The sequence below is a fragment of the Candoia aspera genome, chromosome 1 (assembly GCF_035149785.1).
Source record: "Candoia aspera isolate rCanAsp1 chromosome 1, rCanAsp1.hap2, whole genome shotgun sequence".
Classification (NCBI taxonomy): Eukaryota; Metazoa; Chordata; class Lepidosauria; order Squamata; family Boidae; genus Candoia; species Candoia aspera.
In genome coordinates, this window is record NC_086153.1 from 93,830,716 (window position 1) to 93,855,449 (window position 24,734).

The 24,734-nt window shown below is 38.4% G+C and overlaps 1 protein-coding gene across 1 annotated transcript in view; it reads left to right on the forward strand.

Moving 5' to 3' along the window:
* Positions 1-5,412: 5,412 nt before the first annotated feature.
* The window catches only part of MOXD1 (monooxygenase DBH like 1), a 51,729-nt gene continuing 32,407 nt past the window's right edge, over positions 5,413-24,734 (forward strand). The window contains exons 1-4 of the mRNA XM_063290725.1: positions 5,413-5,729; positions 20,240-20,386; positions 21,295-21,462; positions 21,576-21,659. Coding sequence (XP_063146795.1) covers positions 5,463-5,729; positions 20,240-20,386; positions 21,295-21,462; positions 21,576-21,659 — 666 coding nt within the window. The 5' untranslated portion in view covers positions 5,413-5,462. The remainder of the gene's footprint in view (positions 5,730-20,239; positions 20,387-21,294; positions 21,463-21,575; positions 21,660-24,734) is intronic.

Sequence of the window (24,734 nt, forward strand, 5' to 3'; positions counted from 1 at the left end):
AGTGTGTCAGGATGTTCACCTGCTAATGTTCTACCATAATGATCTTTTTACAAGGGAATCTAGGGAAGAAAAAGGCTAAATGATTCTTTCTCCCTGCCTGTAATAAATAAAATGAGGCATTATTCTTGACATGCAAAATTCTTCCATCAGAAATATTTCCTATTACCAGATATCTGAATGCAAGCATGTTAACTAGGGCAATAAACAAAGTTTGTTTTTTGCTCTTTAAGTATAATTTCCTTCAGGTCAACTTGATTTCTGATGACTTCCTGGACATCTCCTTCTACGTTTCTTCCAATATGGAAGCAGTTTGCCATTGTCTTTTTCTATAATTTTTTTTTAACTTCACAGGCTAGCCTGCAGACTTGGGAGTGCCTAGATGAGAAGTCTCTCATCTAAGTACTAAGGTCTTGCTTAGCTTCTGGGCACAGATAAGGTGCTTCTACCAGTTGAGACAAAAGCAGAAATGAATTTAAAAGAGGTTGTTGTTGTTGTTTGATACTTCAGCCATTCTTGTCTTTGGGACCTAATTTGAAAATTGACTTGGACTAATTTGGAGGCCATCCAATTCTGTTGGGAGTAAGCAAAGCAAAACAGTTTGGTAACTTTACAATTCCATTGTTTAGTAGACAGATTTTATGAAAAGAATGTTCTCCTATATAACATCAAACTAATTAACAGAAGAAAGGGTATATATATGTATGTATTAGTATTTACAGGGCTGTATCCTCTCACCCTACCTATTCAACTTGTACGCAGAACACATCATGCGACATGCTGGGCTTGAGGAATCCAAGGCTGGAGTTAAAATCACTGGAAGAAACATTAACAATCACAGATATGCAGATGATACCACTTTGATGGCTGAAAGCGAAGAGGAACTGAGGAGCCTTATGATGAAGGTGAAAGAAGAAAGTGCAAAAGCTGGCTTGCAGCTAACCTGAAAAAAACCAAGATTATGGCAATCAGCTTGATTGATAACTAGCAAATAGAGGGAGAAAACGTAGAGGCAGTGAAAGACTTTGTATTTCTAGGTGCAAAGATTACTGCAGATGCTGACTGCAGTCAGGAAATCAGAAGACATTTAATCCTTGGGAGAAGAGCAATGACAAATCTCGATAAAATAGTTAAGAGCAGAGACATCACACTGACAACAAAGGTCCGCATTGTTAAAGCAATGGTGTTCCCTGTAGCAACATATGGCTGCAAGAGCTGGACCATAATGAAGGCTGAGCGAAGGAAGATCGATGCTTTGAACTGTGGTGTTGGAGGAAAATTCTGAGAGTGCCTTGGACTGCAAGAAGATCAAACCAGTCCATCCTCCAGGAAATAAAGCCAGACTGCTCACTTGAGGGAATGATATTAAAGGCAAAACTGAAATACTTTGGCCACATAATGAGAAGACAGGACACCCTGGAGAAGATGCTGATGCTAGGGAGAGTGGAAGGCAAAAGGAAGAGGGGCCGACCAAGGGCAAGATGGATAGATGATATTCTAGAGGTGACGGACTCATCCCTGGGGGAGCTGGGGGTGTTGACGACCGACAGGAAGCTCTGGCATGGGCTGGTCCATGAAGTCGTGAAGAGTCAGAAGTGACTGAACGAATAAACAACAACAAAATTAGTATTTACAGTATAATGTAACTTCAAACTTGATGATGATGATGATAACAACAGGAGGAAAGGCCCAGAAAATTTTATGAATGTTTCAAAGTGCTGACCTATATTCCTTGGCTCCAGGGTACCTTAGGAATCATCTTGTCCAGTTAGAGTGTTGCTGGCCCATGGGTACATGCAGAGAGGGGTTGCTGAGGACCCCATCCCTAAGATAATTCAATAAGAATTGAATCTCAAAGCAATTCTTCTCTGTTGTGGCCTCAATGCTTTGGAAATGGACCCGGTACCTTTCTATTAGTCTTCCCCTAGGTAGCTAAAATAATCTTGTCTGAACAGACATTGAGAGTTTGATTGTGCTGAGTTGTTTTGATGGCTTTGCTTTTAAACTTTATTGTAAACTGCCAGGAGTCATTTGAACAGAACACTATAATTGTAATATATAAATAAACAGATATTTTTTTTTAAAAAAATGACTATATTGCTTGAAAACTTCCTTTCCCTTTGTAGAAAAATAGTAATTCAAATGCTGAATTGAACTATATAATTGAACTATATCAACAATCCATTACTCCAAATGAAGTGTATATTTCTCCTTCCATAATTATTTGGTGAGTCTATGGTCCCTCTGCCAAAAAAGCCTTAATTCTTGGTGTCTTAGTAATTGCTCTCTCTGCCCCTCTAAACATTAAGTGTTCCTTGAAAAGAAACTTCGAATTTGCAAGTCTATGATAAGTGTCATTGCAATAGAGTTTGGAGACAGCAATAAAATAACTATAAGAGTTCCCCACCCCTTTAATATCTTGTGGTTGTACGAGCAGTCACACAAATTGCTCTGTGAAAAGGAACAGACAATTTAACTTGAACTGAGAAAGACATTACAGAGGAAGAATTCCAAAACTGGGCGTGTCACAATAAAACACTTCAGGTTAACTAGGACCAATACAAAAATATAGAGGATGGGGGAAGGTTACAAGGCCAGGACGATTTACTGTATTCTGGCAGGCTAACAAGTAAAATTTGTGTTAGAAGAAAGATGAGAATGAATTGGAAAGATGAGTTTGGGTTTACACGAAACTAGAATCACAAAACTCCCTCCTCCTCCCCCTTTGAAAGCAAAACAAACAAACAAACAAACAAACCCCTCTAAAGGCTCCTGCTTGTTTGCACCAGAGTGCTAGTAAACAGCAGAGACTAGACCTGAGCACTAAGAATTAACACTCCTCACCCAAAGTACAGGGAAGGCAGAGTCTTGGCATTGTCATTTTGATGTCCTGGAACCTTGTTATGATGCCACCACTCACATCTTGAACCTAAAACCTTGGAAAGCCGCTGCCAGACTGTCAAGCTGCCACTAGGTGGGATGGACTGAGTCATCATAAAGCAACGTCTTAAATATCTTCAACTTGCAAGATTTACAGAATGTTGACATAAGAATAGTAATCCAATAATGTGCTGTTAAAACAATCTTTATTTAATGAGGTGGCAGTGATGATGTTTTGTTCCTTCTCACAGGGCAGTTGATCCTGATGGTCTCTAGAGGGAGAGAAGAACCCTAATCCCAATTCCAATCTGGTAAAGCAACATAAATTGGAAAAAAACAGTGGTTGCAGTTGACCTTCTGTTTTCTTCTTCACTCCTTTCTCCTTCTGTTCTAATCCAATCCACATTTCTATTACCCAATGACTGCTTTTGTGAATTTCAACAGCTTGCTAGCCCTTGGGTTCCGCATTCACTTTAGAAATTTTCCAAGATGTTATCAGTTATGATTTCAACATTTGTTGGAATGTCTGAAAAATCAAGGTAACTCTTCAAGGTCCTACAGAGTAAAAATTGATTATACATAGCAGTCCTTTCTGGTGCATAGAATTTATAGCAGTATCACATAATTTTCTGCAATGAACAGTACTTTGCTTCTGTTGATCCTTTGGATCTTCCAGTGTACCATATCTGGACTAGTGAAATACAGTGTCTGGACTAGCTTCATTCTTAAACTTTAATATTATTCTGAGTGGTGTCACATTAATAATCCTTTTAAAAATATGTTTGCATTAAGATTCTGACATATTCCACAATTATTGCATAGAAAAAGGTGATAATGAATAAACCACTTTGCTATCCATTTTACTAGTTAATTAAAAAGTTAGAAATGAGTACCTAATAAGCAGTTTAGATGAGTATGCATAATCTGTATTCTTCACAGGAAAAAATATTTAAATCTTTTGGGATGTAGGTTTCACTCTGTTATGACCTGCCCTTAGCAATCAAGATACAATAGCATAAAATGTCAAAATAAGAAATGTTTCCACCCCGGTAATTGCACGATATGCTGTGACTTGTCCAGACTGCAGCTTACTTCATGGCTGGTTCAGTGTTAGAATAGTGATAAACAGTCTGGATGGTAGCCCAGATTGTGAGAGTGAGTAGTGGTCATGATTTGATAATGTGTTTGTGTGTGTGTGTGTGTATTTATTTAGTTAGTTATTTTCAGGTAGTTAGGGGATTTTCTTGCTAGAGTCCCTCTTTTGGATCACACTGGCTCTGCCCAGACCCACTCATCAGACTTCCATGGAAGGAATCTTGTGTATCGAGTGTCAAATCAATGCACCCAACATCTGAATAAAGCTTCTTCCTGCAGCATCGTACTTAGAGCAGTTTCACAGTAACCTTACAGCATCTTCTTCCACCCCAAGCCCTTGCTCTGCTTCTGCTGAGCTTCTGAACCTGTCAGTCTTGCAAGGTAGTCCAGATAGGAAGCACGCCCAGATGAACTAATTCTACTTTATTGTAAGGTTACATTAACAGAATCTTGCCAGTCTGGGCCGAGTACATTTCTCCCTGGTTGCCTTTACAGCCCAAGAAACCAGGGAGGGTCCCTTCTGAGACATTTGCCATGCTATATTTCTTCTGCCAGCCAAACTGCCTCTTATCCAACCGTTGCTCTGGCTTTTCCCCCTTTCTCCCAGGGTCATTCTCACGTACCATTACACTCTCCTTGGGTAAAATTCAGCATGAGGACTGATGCTGTCTTCGTGAGGCAATGGGTCCCCTGACTCTTTCACCTCATCCTGGAAAAATCTTCATCCTATAGGCCCAAGCCTCTCCTCTGCTTAATTTCACCTTTTCATAGGAATGTTCAGCAAAGTGAGGTGGCAGACAGCTGCTTTCAGGTCCCTTGAATGGGCAGCAAATTGCTTTTGTTCGTTTGATTGTTTGTTTGCCAGGCAACAGGAGAAGCGCTTGTAGGATTTTCTGCCTCTAGCGCCAGAATGACTTGGCTGCCTTACTTGGGTATCAGGCTTATGCCCCATGATGTGTAGGAGGAGGAGGAGGAGAAGATGCCATGTGGTACCGTGCCTTAGGCAGCAAAATAAAGCCTTCAGCCCTTCCTCTGCAGCTGGCAAAGGGTCCCAAGTCAGGATCGGGCGATGGGAAAAGGTCCCTCTGCTGAAGAGCTGCTGTCTCTCTCCAGAATCGAGGGCGGCAGCCCGCCAGCCCTACGTTTCCCCGGGGAGGGATATTTGTCCCATCTTCAGCTTCTGCCCTCGTTTCCCACTCCCGCTCAGAAGGTGGTTTCGTGGGCTCCCCTCTTGTTCCCCCGGTTCTCGCCTGCCACCCCGTCTCCTTCACCTCTAGGCTTCCATCTCAAGTTGCGCCCCCCGCTCCTCCGCTCAGCCCTCGAGGCCAGGCCAGACCCCGCCAATGAGGAGGCTCAGCGGCTGGGGAGGCGTCAAGAGGCGGCGACGGCAAGGGCGGCAGCTTCAACCCGAAGCGCAGTCCGGGCCCTCAGTGAGGGGCGCGCTGGCGCCAAGTCCGACTCTGCGTCCTGGAGCGCGCGCGGGCGGGAGGATGCGCTGCTGGCGGCTGCCACTGCTGCTGCTCCTCTTCTTCTGGGCTTTGCCGCCTGTGCCCGGTGGGCGCCACTACCCGCACAGCGCCATGTTGGACGGCTCGTCCCGCTACCGGCTCTTGTGGGCTCACCAGGGCAGCACCATCGCCTTCCGCCTGGAGGTGCGCACTCAGGGCTACGTGGGCTTCGGCTTCTCCCCGACGGGCGCCATGGCTTCGGCGGATATCGTGGTGGGCGGACTCGACCGGGGCAAGCCCTATTTGCAGGTGAGCAGCTAGGGGGAAAAAAGAGCCTCCGCTTCACCCCCACCCCCACCCCCACCCCCGAGCGTTGCAGCCGGGGAGAAGAAGTAAGCCGAGAAGGAAGATTCGGTCGTTCGTCCTTGCCTTTTCCTGCTAGCATTTTGCGTATGTTCAGAGGTACTCCCGCCTCCATCTGAAGATCATTCATAAAGCTTAATACTTTAATTGGACTCAGAGCAGCTAACAAGAGAGGCGGTAGGTCATCGGTGAAAAATAGTTCCAAATTTGAGTTTGCCGGCTGGTCCAGCATCCCCGTTCAGAATGTTTATTCATCTAGTGCCAATAAGCAAATTTCCGAGTGGGGACGAGGATACATTTAAACCCACACACACGCAAACCCAGTAAGTTTCCTGTATAGTCAATGAAAAGAAATAAGACAATACAACTGCTACATTGTGGCTATCGTGATGGTTTTCTCTGTTTTTCTGTTAGTTCTTTGCAGGGATGATCTTGCAATCGATGCTAGTTGGCAAAGAGAAAACGTGCAAGCCATTTTTAACAATAACAACTGACTTATTTCATCATTCCTTTTTGTCAGTGGTGCCTTTCGGACTTGCCTGAGCCTGATTGCAAAGTGACCAAATAGGCAACATGCCAACTAGCAAAGCCACACTTACAGGAATGGCTCCCGTCCCTGTCACATATGGACAGGAAACAATTGTGTCTCTTTTAATGTTTTCAGCCAGTAAAGATGCATTTCAGCCTTATCTTAGTATTTTGAATTACACACTTCAGCGTTTACTTGAATATATGTCATCTTCATGTTCCAGATTCTTAGAAGTAACAGATGAGTATATGTATTGTTAATAATACAGGATCTGTCTTTCTGCTTCCAGGTGTTTGCACAACAATTCTAAATACTCTTGATTGCCAAGTCTCTGGCAGTGCCCCCAAGGGAAGAGCAAATTAATTGAATAATGTCTGCCTTTCTCATTTAATAGTTAATTAGCATTCAAACCTATACATGATGACATAATATGGTAAACCCATGTGTAGACTGAATTAATTCGTAATTTAATCTCTTAGAATCATATAACTGTGGAGTTGGAATTTACTACAAAGATCATCTAGTCCAACCCTCTGTTGTAGGTCATAATATAAAGTGCCATGTAATCCCTAAGTATTTATTTAAACTCCCCTAGGCAGAAATGCAGATGCAACTTCAGAGCAATTCCGTATTTAGTGCAATGATCTGTGGTTATAGCTTACGTTAGCAGCTAAGCTAAGTTCTCCCAAAATGAAAGAACCTTACTAACACTAACTTAATATTCCCTTAAGGACAGTTGGATGGTTAGGTATGTTTACTGATACTTTTCTCCATGCAGTAATTAAATATAAATATATTTTCTTCATAGTTTCAAATGGAGAGAGCTGATTGATTAGATATACTTCCAAAAAGTATTTGATAGAGATTCTCACAAGAAATTCCTACATATATTGAGCAGCTAGACTGAAAAGTAGAAAAACCTGGACAAGCATTTGGTCTATCTATAATATAGCTATCACCTAGATTGACAGCATTAAGATACATATTAGATAGCATTAATGAATCCATCTTTCCATGTTTGGCATCTGAGTATTTATTTACACTTTATTGGTATTAATGATTCCTAAAAGAGTACTGAACAAATAACAAACCAGTAGGCACTAACTTTTTAAAAAGCTACAGCATTTAAAAAGATTTATGGCATAGATACTAAATTCTACATCTTGTGAATATTTAACTCTTAAGGGACAATATATGCTGTTTCCTTAGAAATTTCATCTAGAAGTCAGACACTGCTACAATGTAGCAGTGAATTTTGGTTCTTCAGTCCATCTATTTCAGTGATTCAATTCTGCATTCAGTTCTGCTGAATTGTGGTTGTTTGCCATAAGCTTCCAGATAATGTTTTCAGAATGACCATTTAATTAGTCTCTCTTTATTTAAGTGTGTAATCATATTTTTCTTTAGTTATATGTTCATTTCTATTTCTGCTCTTAAATCAAGCAGCTACTGTTGCAATTGCTATTTATAATGTCATCAATATTTGTGGTGCTTCCATTGTTTCATGAGAATAAAAAAGGTAGGCCTCTGGCTGAAGATACTTGCATTTCATATCTGGTTTAAAGTAAAACATCTATATTTATATCATTGAGATGACTAATTTATATTTCTGAAATGTAAGTTGCCTTTTTAAGTACAAAAGATCTGCTAAACAGAAAATTTTACTAATCTCATGAGAGTCTAACAGCTTGGGGTTCTTCTCCAGCAAAGACCAGGACAGTAAAAAAATATCTTCCGATGTTTTCCTTTGAATGTTCATGCTGGTTCTGGAGGAAAAGACTTCTCCTTTCATTGCAGTTAGCACAGAAATATGGCTATATATGAGGAAATGAAGCCAACTGTTCCTTTGCCATCTTCTTGCTCATTTTCCTGAATGTAATTTCTGGCCACCTATGGCCACATAAGAGTTGCTCATACAAGATGAAATTAGCTGATGCACATATACACACACACACAAAGGGTTACACCCCAACTATATAAACAAGCCAGAATTTTATTTTAAAAAGGATCTATTTTCTGTACACAGATGCATACAACAAATAATTTCTTATCCTTCAAGTGCCTGATATCAGCAAAGCTTCTGATAAATACATAAATAAGACTCCCTTTGGCCTCTTCATGTTATCGTTGTATTTTACCTGAGGTTGTTGCCTTAAAATTTGCTATGATAGAGCACAACTTAAAGGATCCTTCAGTTACCTCCTTGTGAATAGATCAATCAGGTTGAAGGGTGCAATTATGTTGTAAAGACAGAAAGACAAAAAGGAACTTTCTAAAGGGCTGACACATTCTTCCAAAGTATGGCTGAGAGGGGGTGAGCAGGGGATGATGCATTAGGGGCAAGCATTCCAGGAGTACAGAGTGGGAACCCAGCACTGTTTGGGAAGTGTAAGATCCATGTCTAAATGAGAGGAGTCTCTGAAGCATGCTTAATAGATCTATGAATTGTGTAAAAACAAAAGCTGAGAGAGCTGAACTAACACGAAAATGAAAGTTTATAGAACGATGTAGTGTATAACGCCAATCATGAGCACATTTTAAGGTCATTAGGTGGTGCAGACTGGTGAGGTTATTGTGAATATGTTGAAGTATGGGGAAACCCACCCCCAAAAATGCAGTGATGGAAAGATGCTGGATGGATAAAGGTGCTGCCTCAGAGACATTGCTCAATCTGTTCAGGCTTGTAGTTGTATTATGCATGTAATATTGCCAAAGTAAATTTTTTACAGGCTACTTGCCACAAGAATGCTCAAGGCAGCTGTAACCCTTGCATCTTTTTTTTTAAACTATTAAAATGTCTTTGGGGCTTACTTGCAAACTCCTTGAGCTCAGTTATTAGCCTCCTCTTTAGTTGTCAAATCCCCATTCTCCTGGTCTGGAATTGTGCATCCCTAACTGCAGCTCACAGTATTGGTTTTGCAGAGAGTAATCCTTCTTTATGAATGCCTGTTTTGTGTGATTTACTTAAGAAGGTTGCATTGTAAGGGTCTTCTGTTGAACTCTTACACAAAAATACTCATTTGAGGATTATTTTTTGAATAGCTCTTCATGAGTACATGAAAGTGCTGTGTGTCATGTTCACTGATTCAATGTAGTTTATACATCGTAACATTTCACATGCCATGGCGCTGACGCGCGTTTCTGTTTGGGAAGGAGCTGCTGTGAGACCTTGTGCCAAGCTCTGTATGTGAAATCAGGACAATGGAATGTGTTTAGGTTATTTTCTCTGTTCAAGGACTTTTCCCGCAGACCATCAGAAATCGTTAGGAGCACCTGGGATTGTGAACTTGAGAAGATTCTACGGGGGGAGGGATTTCATTTGCACCGAGGGTTTTTAGTTTGAATTTGGTGCGCTTTCATCGTTCTCAGCTTTCTCTGTGATCCTGCATACTATTCTTTAATAAATCAGATATCTTTGAATTCCTACTCATGAGTCTGATGGTGTTTTAGAATAGGCAACCATTACACTGTGCTTATCTCACTCGTTTGCTGGTACCCAAAATAAAGAATATCTGCTTATCAAATATATCCATGGAAATAATTTGGAGATGTAGTTAAGGAACAATCAGATTTTAAAAGGTAAAAAAACAGTGAATGGAACTCTATGCCATTTTTTAAAACATAATCATGAAAAAGAAGTATTTATCAAAGAAACTGGTGGGACAAGGAGAAATGTCAAGTGGCACACATTTTAAATATCACCTGGTGCTTGGTTGTAGATATTGCATGCCTTTGGGAAACTGACCATATCTTTGAGAATCTTTTCCGGCATGTTAGGATGAAGTAAAAAAAGATTTTTAAAAATTCAGTGTGTTCCCCAAAGGCATGCAGTATCTACAACCAAGCACCAGCTAAGGCATGTTAATACTGCTTAGCTATTGCTGTTTTTTTCTGCTAGAGCACGGGTCTTTCTGGAAGAACACTAGTCCACTCATCATTTGTTATGCTTTCCTGCACATGATGTTTGAAGAACAGATGAGATACAATGCATGCATGGGTCATTCGTAACCTGTGAGAGATCTCAACATTAATAGGACATGATATATTACTGTACAGCTGAATTAATTGTAAAGACTGATATTTTAAAAAAATTATGCCTATCATACTGGTGTTAGAATTTTTAAAATTTCCTTACCAGGTTCGTTTCTGAGCCAGGACCAAAGAAACAGGCAGTTGCATGAAATTAAGTTCTTTATTCTTCACCCAAGAACAAAAGCAGTGACATCAAGCTGTTAGGTGGGCAATCGCGCAGGACCCCCTTCTTATAGCACATTATACGCATTCCATTCCACTCCTCCTTTAGAATACCACCCCTTACTCAGTTACCATACTCCACCTTAACCTTATTCCATATACGGGACTTCCTTCCATCCTTGCTAGGGCTCCTTGACCGTTATTAAATAATGCCTTTCCTCCGGAGAAGCTATCCTTGGAATGCACACCTTATCTTGTTTCTATGGGCATAGCTATCTATCAAGGTCTGTTGGAAAGGGAGAGTAAGAAAGCCAACAAAACTCTTCAAGGAAATATAGCATGGTTTCAGAGCCATAATACAGGTGCAAGTGTTTCTAATATAGTAATACTAAATATAATATATGAAAATGAAATATATGTGTATTTAAGTACTGTATATTTAAAATCTTCTGTCAATTCCCCCCTTTGTGCATTAAAATTATTCTAAAAATTTAAAGCACACTTAACCTGCATGATGAAAACAGCCTCATCAAAGAAAGAATACATTAAACACAACATTAAGACATGTTAATAATGTTATGCTCTATAGTACACACTACTACTCCCCCTTTATATAAAAGAACAAATAATCTCATTTGTATTATTTATCTTACTAGGCAACATGCTAGCCTTACTATCTCTGAGATATGGTCAATGAATGGAAACAATTTGGTTTACTGGGCCACAGGTTCCTGAGTCTTCTCCCTGTTGCCACTCAGGGTCAATCCAGTTTGCTGTGAATGTTTTCTTACATGGGCACTTGTAAGTAAATCATAGGTATGAGTAAATCATAGGTATGAGGGGCATCTCATAGGTAGTGAATGCAGCTTACATGTGTACAAGGGGGTACCTTTTTACCACATTTCCCATTGTGGAAGGGTTCCAGATGGATAAGCAGTTAAAATTTAGGTATTCTTCATGTACTGTACTTTTAGTGTCAGTGAGATCATGAAAAGCAACTCTTTAATTAATCTTTTACAGATGCTTTCTGCAATGTATATATGATGTGGCAATAGTATTTCAAACAATATGTTCCTTTGCTGTAATTCAAGCAAGGGGTTTTCTTAAGATCAAAGATAAGGAAGGCCACTCCAGAGTACAGCTTCCTTAGAGTTAAGCACACAAACCAATCCTTGCTATAACCTGGAAGCCTATCTGGGCTACTGTAAACCAAACTAATAGCATCTCCTTTTATCACAGTTCCATTATCTTGGGGCATATGGGTTTGAGGTATTGACAAATAAACCAAATCCAGTAACTTACAAACCCTCTGTTTGGAGGCTAAAGCCAAAATAGTAACAAGATTCATTAGGCATTGATCTGGTACCAGTTTAGATCCTTTAGCTGCTAATAACTCCCGCTAAGGTGATGTTTTTCTTATTCTTCTAGTATCTACTACCCTTACAGGATCCTTTCCCTAGGGCTCTAAGATACTTAGGTGTTTTTAAATACAAAAATAAATGGGGTGGTTCTCAAATGTATAACTTTTATGTTTGTGCAGCAGGATCACCCCTGTTTTCATCCTGCTACTTTATTAGTTGGTCCAGGTGTTGGAGTCACAGCAACAGAGCACACCAGAAATATAACTATTTCCTTTCTTTTTTCCCCTCTGGGATTCACTCCACAGCTCTCTCAAGCCATCTCAACATAACAATTTCCTTTCTTTTTTCTCTGTCTATGATTCACTCTACATCACAAATTCATTCCTATATCTCCATCTTCACTTCATTCAACTTACTCTCACCCAGCTTACAATATTCTTTCCTCACATTCCCAACTCTTACTTACATACAAATCAAATTGGTTACCTACTTACAGCAGAAGTAACATGCAAAGAGGCAAACAATAGATCTGCAAACAACAAATTCTTTCCCAACACCCTCCTAAAGTCTTGGTTTTTAAATTGAAAAAACAAAAATAAGTTGAAACAGCATTTAGGTGTTTTGGCAGAGCTCCATCAGGTTTTATCTGGGAGCAGGCAGCAGACACAGCATAGCTGATTTCTTCTTGGCCTCTTGCTTCTGTCCTTTGGTAGCAAACAGTCAATAAAACAGTCAGTGGGAGGGGGAACCTCCTGTAATGAGTAGCAAACAGTTAACCACTGGGATGACAGTCTAGCCAATATTATTAGTTCATGCAATACAATTGTAGGCCTTGGAAACAAAGCTATAAATTTGAATTAGTCCCCAAACTGCAAAGATCTCACAGTGTTTGCACTCTGCACATGTAGAAATAGACACTCAGTGAAATCTTAGTGCAAACTCAAAGCAGTCGATGGCAGACTTGCAAAGCAAGTAACAATAAACTATAAAGCTGTCAATAAAAGTAGAAGTCTTGGTGGCTCAGCTCCCATTGGTGCTCTTTGGAAGCACTCCACCCTCTCCTTCTCCTCTGGTCCTGGTCTTGCAACTAGCAGATGGGAAACAGGCAAACTTTGTAGAGTCCAAGGGGCCTTGAGCTTACAAGGAGAGTAGGCACACAGGAGAACGCTAAAGCCAGATGTCAGGAACAGAAGGCTGTCCTTGCAGGGTCTCCTCTCTTTCTAAACACTTGTCTGGAGAGAGAGCAGCCATCCATCCACTCACGATGGACATATTTCAAGTTAGCAGAAAGGATTTTCAAGCTGAGTGAAAGAGAGCTTACAACTGATTAGTTCACACACTTTTTCAAACATCAAACACCATACCACACAATCAGGGCACTCACAAGCCTTTCCCATGACATTCATCAGTTTCATTCATGCTTTACTCATAGTAAAAGGAAAGGAGAAAAGATAGGAACCCATTTCTGTCAGAACACACACTCTTTCTCCCAAGTCCCATCAAGTACATCCTACCAGGACACAGACTTCAGTTCCTTACTTGCAAATAGGAAATCAGACAAACAGCCCTGGTCAGCAAACAGGAGATTTATACAAACTTACAAGTGTAGCCCAGTCGGAGTTAAAAAAAAAAAAGATCATGAAAACCAAACCAGGGGCAAACATCAAAGAGATAGAGCTTCTCATGTATACACATACATAACCTTTCACAGGAAGTCCATTTTTTTTTTCTCCCCCTTTCCCTTTCCAAGGATGGCAAACATTCAAGATGGCATGTACATGTCATACAATAAAGATTATGCGGTAAACAACAAACAACAAAACCTTCAAATTTCTTCTTGTATGTACTCAACTTACAAAACATACACAAAACTTACACAACTACAGGAAGTGCAAATAACTGTACACATCAGTTACATAGTAAACAACAGAAAGGGTTGCATAGCTGAAATTTTGGAAGACCTACAGCCTGGCCAGAGCTATGGATTTCCAAAACTTCGAAGCATTTCCTTACTGTGGAGAAATTCAGTTCTGTAAAGGGACACTCACATTTAACTCCTAAAGGGACAAACTCACATAGTTTTTTTTCCTTTTTTCTCTCAGACTTTCTCTCTTTAGCCCAAGACAGATGTTTATGTTATACACACTTACATGGACATACACAAACAGATGACCTGCACCATTTCTCTCAATAAATATACATACAAATGTACACAGACTAATACTTAGAAACAGAAAACATTTTGGTTACAGATACTTACATAAAGAAACCTCTCTCAACAATGCAAATATTTGAGCTAACTGGCATGATCATGTTGTCAGTGTTGTTTTAAAAGTTTAAGTTTATCATAGTGGAAAATACCCAAGCTTGGCAAAATTGCATTACCACTTGAATCCACATATTTGGTCCATTCCAGACATAGCTGCCATGCGTGGCTTTTTCATACCTGCTTGGGTAGGCAATTGTCCCTGATCCCAAGCCAACAAAAGATTCCCCAAAGGAGAAGTTGATGGGGTCTTAGAATTCCCCATCCTACTACTGCCCTAAGTGTGACATGTGTGTCCACCAGGTTTGGGGTTCATCTGACCTCCTGGAGACTTCCTAACAAAGTACTGGTCCTCCGCACACTTCTCTTTTCCCTGGAGACAGACCCTCTAACAATTTGGAGTGGTAAATTTTGCCCAGTTATGGTTCACTCACACAACCTTTTGCAACCCTGTTGAGGCATGCAGATCAGCTGGTTCCACTGGCTATCCAGGCTTCTTTTGTCATCATCCAAAAGAGCTAGCAGAGGCCTAGAGGCATCTTGAACCAGCAGACACACAGACGTGGTCAACAGGTGGGTTTATCCACAAAGGGTATCATCACACACACATTCACTGGATACACAAAAGACAAAAATATTACAGGTACTTACCCCTTTGAAGCAAACTAATTTCATGCAGCCATTTGGTATAAGACCAAAATTCCCTTTACTACCTCCCAGGTCGAGCCACAGGATAGACACCTTCCTTTGGGCAAATGGCCCAATGCCAGCCGGGTGTGACTATCCCAAGACTTGGCCCATCAGGTGAGCTCAGGGCTCCTGGCTGGCTTGCCAAATTGTTCGAATTTTTTTTTACCAGGTTTGTTTCTGAGCCGGGACCAAACAAACAGGCAGTTGCATGAAATTAAGTTCTTTATTTTTCACCCAAGAGCAAAAGCAATGACAGCAAGCTAGACTTGAAGAAATTTCTCAATCACTCTCTGTTCCTTCTATTGTCAATTCAGTCCAATCCTCTGCATCAGTCCCTTGCCTGTACATTATATACTGTACATTATTTGTAATATTATTCTCTGTAGTAAAATTTTGATTCTCCAGGCATCCACGTAGTGGATTTTGGATGCAATGGCCAAATTTGTATTCAGACCTCACTGCAGAAATAACCAACAAGTTCATATATGACAGAATGGAGAAGGTAAACAACATTTACCATCCTATTGCATGCTCAACTAGGTATACAAACTGTACTTATGGGAAAGAGTGAGAGCTGGGAGAAAGCCAGATAAGGTTTTTCAATGCACAGAGTTTCTCATGGAGGGAGAGGAAATTGAAATAAACTAAAGAGCTAGTAGAAAGTTACGTAGACTTGGACTCAGAGCTGGAGAAGAAGGAAAACAGCTAGTAACTGAAGATGAATTTAGGGAACACCAGACTGCTGAAGAAATGTAGGTTTCATGGTGATGCAAGATCACAAAAGAGGAGAATGACATAGTGAAGAATTAATATCCCAGTGCAGATTTCCAGTGGGAGAACAGGACCAAATTCTATCTACTTGGTGCAGATATCCAGGGGAAAATGGGGTCTGGATTTCAAAGTTGTACTAGCTGTGAGAGGTTGCCAGCTAAGTTTATTTAAAGCCCTTGATTAACTCTTTGAGGAATTTAGTAGCAACTACATTTTAAGTTTGACATGTTGTCATATTAACAGAAGCAATACTATTGCAGAGGGAGAAAGTTAATTACAGAGTAGTAGAACAATTAGGCCACAAGGCAATACACCACATTCCTTTGAACACAGAAGGAAGCAGAGAGCCGAAGCTCTATTTGCATGCTTTAGTTGAATTCCATTTGCAGAATTATATGGCAGGAAAAGTCAGTCTCATTTCTCTTTATTGTTATGCTAAAAATACAAAAAAAAATTCAAATAGTTCACAAGAAAGACCTTTCATTATATATTTTGTCTTATCAATCCTAACAGGTTGTGACACCATAATTTCCAAACTCTGTCCAGGCAATTGATCTAATTTATATGCATTAATTTACATCATTTATGTAAAATGATGTAAATTGAAACAAATTACAAAAAAATCAGTGATGTAAACTCGGATTTAACAGCCACCATTTTCCCCTTTAGGTCTATTAAGTTAACTTTTTACTGTGTTAGAAAATTTCAGTATTATGTAGCTTATCTAGATTTAAAATATATGTATTTTTAAGATCAGGACTGTAGGGTAGATAAAGAATTTAAAAAGAAAATCCTGGAAAAAATGACAAGCTACTTTTGTACTGTTGCAAAGAACACCACATGATTGTGTTCATTAAGTCACGAGTACTCAAGCTCACCTAGAGACAGTCTTAGCCTTTGAATTTTGCCTGGCAACAAGTTGGAAGTCACTGCAATTGAGGTAACTTATATAGTGGACTCTCATTTAACCGGCACCCATGGGGATTGGTCGATGCCAGATAAATGTAGTTTCTGGTTCCTTGAGAGTTACTATTAAACCCTAATATCCACTAGATGGCAACAGAGAGATAGATATTTTTTTGCCCGTGTCTTGAGAGTGCCGTTTTTTTTTCCAGTTCGATTTTTGTGCCTGTTGCTTGAGTTCCAGTTAACTAAGAGTCTACTGTACTCCCTATATGCACTTATAGTTAGCACAGAGACTGCAGCATTCTGGACCAACTGGAATTTTTGAATACTTTTTCAGAGGCAACCATATGTAGAATGCATTGTAACATCTGTAACAAGATGGAATTAAAGCGTATGCCAACCTGACTAGGTATCTATTCTCAAGGAATATACAACATTGGTGCACTTCAGTTTTTTAAAGGCATTGATGGCCACTACCACTACCTGAACCTCTGGATCATGCCCAAGGAATCTCCAGAGTACAACAAATATGTTTTCACGCGGATTGATAATCCATTCAATTTATATCAAATCCTAATTTGGGATCTCTGTCTCTGTCTCTCTCTGTCTCTCTCTCTCAAACCCACAATTTGGATTTTCCCTCAATGAACAAAGTCTATTGTTTGATGAATTGGTATGAACAAAGTGTGTATATTTTATAGAAATTACATACATTTCATTTATATTTTACATACATTTTTCATATTTTTTGTAGTTTTTTGAATGTGTAAAATCCCAATAGCCATTTAATGGACATTCAGTTCTATTGGAAACCCTATAGTCTAAAAAACTTGTAGTACTTTGGGTTTTTTTTTTAGTTTAGATAAGTAAGATACGTAAAATTATGCACAATGTGGAGAAAGTAGACATAGGTAAATTTTCTATCTGATTTAAAATATTGGAATGTAAAATCATATGAAACTGAATAGAAGATGATTCAGGATAAATAAAAGATTCAGGATAAATAAAAGGATTTGCTTTACATTCCTTCAAGTGCATAAAATATGGCATTTATTGCCAAATTATATTTGGATAAATTTGAAATGGGCTTATATTCATGAAAATATACCATGGACTATGAGTTGTGATAGCTAAAAATAACCACAGATGCCAGAGTTTATCACCAATTGCTTGAAAACACAAGAAAGAGGCTGTTGAGTTTACATCCTGCTATGAGCTTATAATAGGCACCTGCTTCATCACCGTAAGAAAGAATGTTGGTTTACAGAGATCTTTGGTGTGATCCCGTATAGTTTTCTTTACATTCATAATGGTTTTTTACCTCCATACCCAACAAACTAGCCACTGTACTAGTCCAGTAATTAAAATGTTGCTAGCATAAAGGCTTGTGTACAGTAATACAACTGCTTAATCAGGATCTCAGATAAACTTGGTAAGTCTTTGTGCTAGAGAGCCCCAGACAGTATTTCTTATTACTGGCTTGATTGATAGAAGAAGGCAAAATCTCTTGCAGGTTGCATGGATGTGGAGCATTTCTTCTCTATATAAACACCTGTTCAGGCCTATGAAGGCAGCTGTCATTTTTTTCTCAAGGTTTCTTCTGCAGCTGTGCTCTCATTTTTTAGGGATAAAACAAAACTTATTTGCATCTTTTTGCTAACATCCTTAAGAAATTACTCTCCCTGCCATTTTGTATAGCAGTAATCAGAAACCATATCAACTGCAAATCCTTTTTGAGAGAGCGAGTGCAGGGTCACAGCATGTGAGAAGCAATTCATCCCCAATGCCTTCATCTGTAAGAAATTATACACTAGAATTTTTATGATGTGTAAAATCATCTTATTGTGTATTGCTGCAATTTCTAAATGACTTCTATTGAATGAAACATACTTGATTCATTCACTCCATCCAGCAGCCTAGAACTGCCTATAGTAGGGTGTGTGGGTGTGAGTATATACACTGATTTCAGTAGCAGCTGCAAAACATGTTAACTTTACCATAATACAGATAGCTTACATGCCAAATAGGCAGCCTGATGTCTTCCAGATGTTTTATCCTCCAACCCATAAAATGAAGACAGTATGGCCAATGAGTGAGAGTTGTCCAAAATATCTGGAATGCAGGGACCCATGTTGCCATATCATGGGCAGAAGATACAGACATTATTGAGAACAAAAGTGGTGGTGACAACCAATATGATAATGTTGTCATATTTGATTAGATTCTTCACCACCTGGATTCTTTATTTTTACCTTTATTTATATTATTTATTATTGTATTTTATTCAGTGTATTTTATGGTTATTGTTATTAATCAATTGTTGTAAACCGCCCAGAGTCCCCCAACGGGAGGAGATGGGCGGGGACAAATTAGATAAACAAACAAACAAATAAATAATACTATATGTAACCTGAGTTTAATTTTGCCTAATTACAGGTAGGTTAAGAAAATAGATAATATAACCTAAATTGGTTGCTTACCAGGGGAAGTGACTAAATTTCAAACAAAATAAACAGTTGTGTTCCAGAAGTTCTACTACTGAACTCTTTTGGATTGGCCCCAATTTAGCAAAAACAAAACTTGAAATCTCTGCTTGCTCCTGGTTTTGGCCCAAACAAAATCTGGAGGGATCTTGGAGGGATTTTACAGGGTGAGTAGGGGAAGGCTGCATGTCGTTCCCTTCTCTTCTGTCCTCCCTTTTAAAAGGTAGTTTTTCAACCTCTTTAAAACATCTGCAAATTTTATATCTGTATGTGGTCATTATGCAAATTAGAAACAAATGCACAAAGTTCTTAGAGAGTTTTTAGAAAGAACATTAGGCATTATTATCACCCTGATCTCTTTGGAATGTGTTCTGGAATGGCCGTCACAAGAGCTGTTGAAATTGTGGTGAACTGGGAAGTAGGAGCAGAGCCAAAAAGCAGCTACATTTTATAGCACAGAATTCAGAGGGCAAGAGGTTAACAATACTACATTATTAATCCAGTTTGTTCATAATATCATACTCCTGCTACAATGAAGACCAGGATACTCTGTCCTTGGGGCAGCAGGAAGAATCACTAAAACATTTCTATAGTTTGACAATATGAGGAGGTATAATAATATATTCCCATTTAATATTTCCTCTCTAGAGAGTATATATTAGCTTCACAATAAGTGGTTTGCTTATTCTCTTATGATGAAATGCATGGGAACTAAGAAAATGGATTTGAGTAGGAGTAGAAATATTGTATTTCTTGATTTTACTGCCCCCCTCAAATAGGAAAAAAGCAGTAAATAACTACACTGAGAAAGAAAGATGCATATCAAAATAGTGCATATATTATATAGTAGCCAGACAAAACCACCATGAAGCCATGTTTAAGATAAGAGTGTAATGCAGAGAAATACTATCTATACAGTTTGACCTTGAGGATCATATTTTATTCAGATACATGTTTGCTAAATCCACTAATGCTCTTATGGTTACAGAATAGGTACCTCTTTTTGTAAGGGTCTCTTATTATATGCACTTATTACATATGGGATTTATACAATGTTAATTATATTCAGAAGGACAGAATGGAAAAATACATCTACACAATAGATTTTCTCGTATTGGTTAATGTAAAATATTTATTTAGAGAATTACAACATATTCTTTATACATCTGTTTCCTACAAAACTGAAAAGGTTATGGAGTTCAGAACATTTAAAAAGAAGAGCAGCAGGATAATGTTTTGATTTCTATCTTCAACAGGATTGCTTTACAAATGCAGACAGAGTACTGAAAAAAGATCCTCAGCAGGATTACCATCTGGAGTATGCTATGGAAAATAATACTCATACCATACTAGCTTTCAGCCGGCAGCTTCACACTTGTGACCCAAACGACAAGAGTCTGACGGTAAAGCAGTTCATGATAAACCTAAATTAGAGAAAGGGAGAGAAAGAGAGAGAAAAAATAGCTTAATAAATTCCTTGGGGGAGCTGGGGGTGGCGACGACCGACAGGAAGCTCTGGCGTGGGCTGGTCCATGAAGAGTCGGAAGCAACTAAATGAAACAAAAAAATTTGGAAAAAAATTAGCTTCTCATTCTCAATTTAATCATTATGCTAATTATGTCATAATAAATAGTCTGTATTGCTGTATGTACTGACTAGGGTAAGTATGGCCTTAGTGTATCTTCTGAACTGTAATTCTATTGCACTGTGGAATAGACACTGGTGGTAGAATCCCTTTCCCATACAGTTCCTTCATCCAAGCTTAATGCTCCTAAAGCTGATAGTGTGAGGGCTGAAGAACTTTTTGGGACAGAATTAGCATATATGGAAGATGTGGAGAGTTAAGAACCAAAGTTATAGAGCCTTTGAAGGGTGTCCTGGATAATAGCCTCACAGCCATACTAGCCTGCATATGTTATAGTAAACCAAAATGAAAGGTTACCTAAGCATGAATTACTTTTGCATCAAAATAGTTTACAATAAATATAAAAATACAAAAGCAAAATGTAAAATTAAAAAATGGGAAACAATAGCCCCTTTCAGTTTTGAAATAATATACATTTAAAGCATACAGAAGTGTTATCGACACTATTGGGAACAGGTGACCCATCAGAGGCTTCTAAACTATAATTTCCAGCATTCCTCAACTTTTGTCATGCTGATAGCAACTATTAGGCATTCTAATTTGGCAACATCTGGAGGGCCATATGTTCCCAATCTTTTGCAAGGTGGAAAATATATTCAGGTAGGCTGTGATCATAGGGTTAGATTTCTGCTTACATAACTCATCAGCAGCATTCCTCTTTTCCAGGAGAGTACAGTACGAGTGATATGGGCCTATCATGACAAAGACTTTAAAAATGGAGGTCAAAATTACCATGGCTCTAATCGTGGGACAAAGAGTCTTCGTTTATTGAACCCTGAGAAGAATGATATTATCCCTCCCTCCCTGCCATATTTTGATCTGGCAAACCAAAACGTAAGTTACTTTGGATAAGTATCAGAGTAAGAGGGATAGAACTAGTGCTGAATTGTCAGGGAAAAACAAACTTCATATTATATTAGCCTTTTCTTTCCGTTTTATTAAGACAGGTGGCTATACCAGAACAAGACACAAGCTATTGGTGTCAAATGTTTAAGATACCTGCCCTGCGTGAAAAGCATCATGTGATCAAGGTATGTGATCTAGCTAGTGATGTATTTAATAAGACTTTATGGTTGCAATTCTATTTCTTTAGTGATGTGACTTGAGACATACTCTTGTAGAAATACACCTTAGGGTTAGAGCCTATTTATTGGTTTGTAAAACAATAAATAAACTATTTGCATTGTTGCAATAGATTTCAGTTCTCTCTTACATCATGTCAATGTCCTGGTGGTAGTCTTGAATCCTAGGTAAACATGTTTTTATAAGGAATTTGATCTGACGCCTTTAGGGAAAATGCTAGTGACCAACAGCTTCTTCTAATTTGGGTAAAAATTCTGAGTTCTGAATGTTCTAGCTGAATGGAAATCTGTTATTTCCCTGGATTTCTTTTCCAGCCATTTCTAATAAAAGTTCTAAGAACAATGAACTATGCTATTGCCATCATTATCATTCCCTTTAATAACGCATGTAGACAGCTAAATATTTATTAATTTGTAGGGAAAACATTTGTCCCAAAATATTTTTTTTCTACTTAGAGAACTCTTGGTGTATGTACTGTAAGTTCTGAAATCAAACAAACAGAAATTCTAAGTGCATACAGAAAAGAAAATATTAGAGTCATTGATCTAATTCTTTTGCTGTGGTATATCTGAGTTCACACTGATGCCAGCAATAAAATTCCCCCTTTTTTGCTATTACCTTTTGTTTGAATAAGAAGTGGAGGGGGGGGGGGGAACCAATTCCCAGCCACATCTTGCATAAATCCTGGCTTTCTCCATTAATTATTAGGAATACAGGAGTAGGATCCATCTGTCCAAGTAAGAAGCATTCTCCTATACTTCCTCATGCACTGCTACCAGCCTTATCACATAGTTTTGCCTATCCATCTCCTTTTGGCTGCATTTCAGATGTTTTTCTACAGCAGGAAATGAGATGTCAGGAGATCACTGGTCTTAGGTTCATAATTTGCATGTAGTATCTGTTTTTTTTCCTGAGGCTGGAGGTCTGCAGAAATGGAAGAGGAAGTATTTGATCTAAAGTATTGATTCCATGAAGGGGAAAGATGGAGATAATATAGATAAATTTATTTTGTCACCCCCTCACCCAATCAAATTGCAACAACCCTTACATCTGTATGTGGCTGCAACCTGGTCATCGATCTTCCTTTAAAACCTGAGTATCTTACTCATTTTCTGTTGTGCAGAACTGATACATGTGCTCTCTTAGCTGAAATGATGTACTGCTACACATAATTTTTCCTGAGCATATATGTCACTTCTGAACAGAAAGGTTTGCTAATCTTTGTTGAAAATTCAGAAAAAATCGTGGGAGGTTGTGGATACTTAAATACATTGTTACCTAGATTTAGGTGGGTTAAAAATCTTATTATGGCAAGCCATAGATCATTCTTTTTTCTTCTTCTTTTTTATATTTATTGATTTTTATTTTAAAAATTATGCATACACAATTAACAAAACATTTAAGCTTAAAAAAACTTTAAAAATTAGAAAAGAGGCAACCTCAAACAAACTAAAAAAGAAAACAAAAAAGCTACCTTATATTTTATACTGGTTTACTATGAATACACTACTATAATATGATCAGTACAATATATTACTGTAAAATATCACAAAATCTCTACCATACTAACACATCTGCTACATCATTTGATTAGTAGAAAATATTGCCTTTTCCAAAACAGATAGATCACATATTTCTGACAACCATTCCTTGACATCTGGAATAATATCATATTTCCAATTTCTCTATATGCTTCTTTTTGCCACCCCCACCCATAGACCATTCCTGAAAAAAATCCACGTTAGTGGATTATTTAATAAATAGATTAGTCCATTTGTAGATTAGTCCACAGATCTATTAATCCATAAAATTAATCCTACAATACTTCAGTGGAAGCAAGACTATGGGCTGACTTGGACACAACATTCCATGATTAATAATGTATTATTAAGTTGGGAACAAATTAATATTAGACAGGTATGTCATATAAGTCCTACACTTATTGGCACTGGGTACTTGATTCTGGTCCCGTTAAGCCATGAATCTGAATTATGCCTTAGATAAGGAATCATGCTTTAATGTAATTTGACTAATCTTAAATTAGAATCAAACCGTTTTAAAAACCTGGTTTTTAAGCATTAAAGCATTATTCCTTGTTTCAGCAACAGTGGTTTAAGGAGTAGAGGATCAAAGTACCAATGCCAGCATGCAAAAAAGAGGAGAGGAGCATGAGATATAAGCAGATACAAGATATCTTTCAGAATTATTTTAATCAGATACTTTTATCTTGAATGAACAGCCCCAAGATAAGGGGCTGCTAGGTAAATAAAAATTATTTGTAGATTATGAAATTTCACGAATATTGAGACCTGAGCTATATGCAGTCTTCATATCAATTCTTCCTTGTGCAGGGAAATTGAATTGCTCTTTGAGTGAGATGAGCGTGACAAAATTTGAAATATAAACAAGCAAACGAACAAATAAATAGATTTGTGGTTAAGTATGGTTTTGCATCATATTGTAGGTTTGCTTTAGTTACAGGACACAACTAATGCCAGAGGCAGAATTCCATGCATATTATTTTTGCTGGCATATAGTACTAATGCCCTAGGTGTTCTAAAAGACAGGACAGTACAAGCCTATATATTACATACCCAACTCAAACTTTTCTAAAATGCTAGCTTTCATTTCATTTCATTTCATTTCATTTCATTTCATTTCATTTCATTTCATTTCATTTCATTTCATTTCATTTGATGATTGGAGAGCTTATAGCTCTTCTCTAAGATCGTGAGTAATTGCAATATGATGATTGACTCTCCAGTCGCTTTTTTGGATCTTTGTCTATTTAAATAACCACACGGAAGGTATGACTGTATGATGTTGATAGATATTGGCAAAGAAAGTTCATTAAGTTAGAATGGATACATAGGAATATCTAAATACCTGTACTGTATGAACATTTTTTAAGAGCTTTGATTCTGTTTGGGATGTGCTAGCTCTGGAAATTATAATGGTATTCTGTGTTTGGCACAATGTATGTTGAACGAAGAGTTTTATTTCCCTTCCTTCCTCAAGCATAG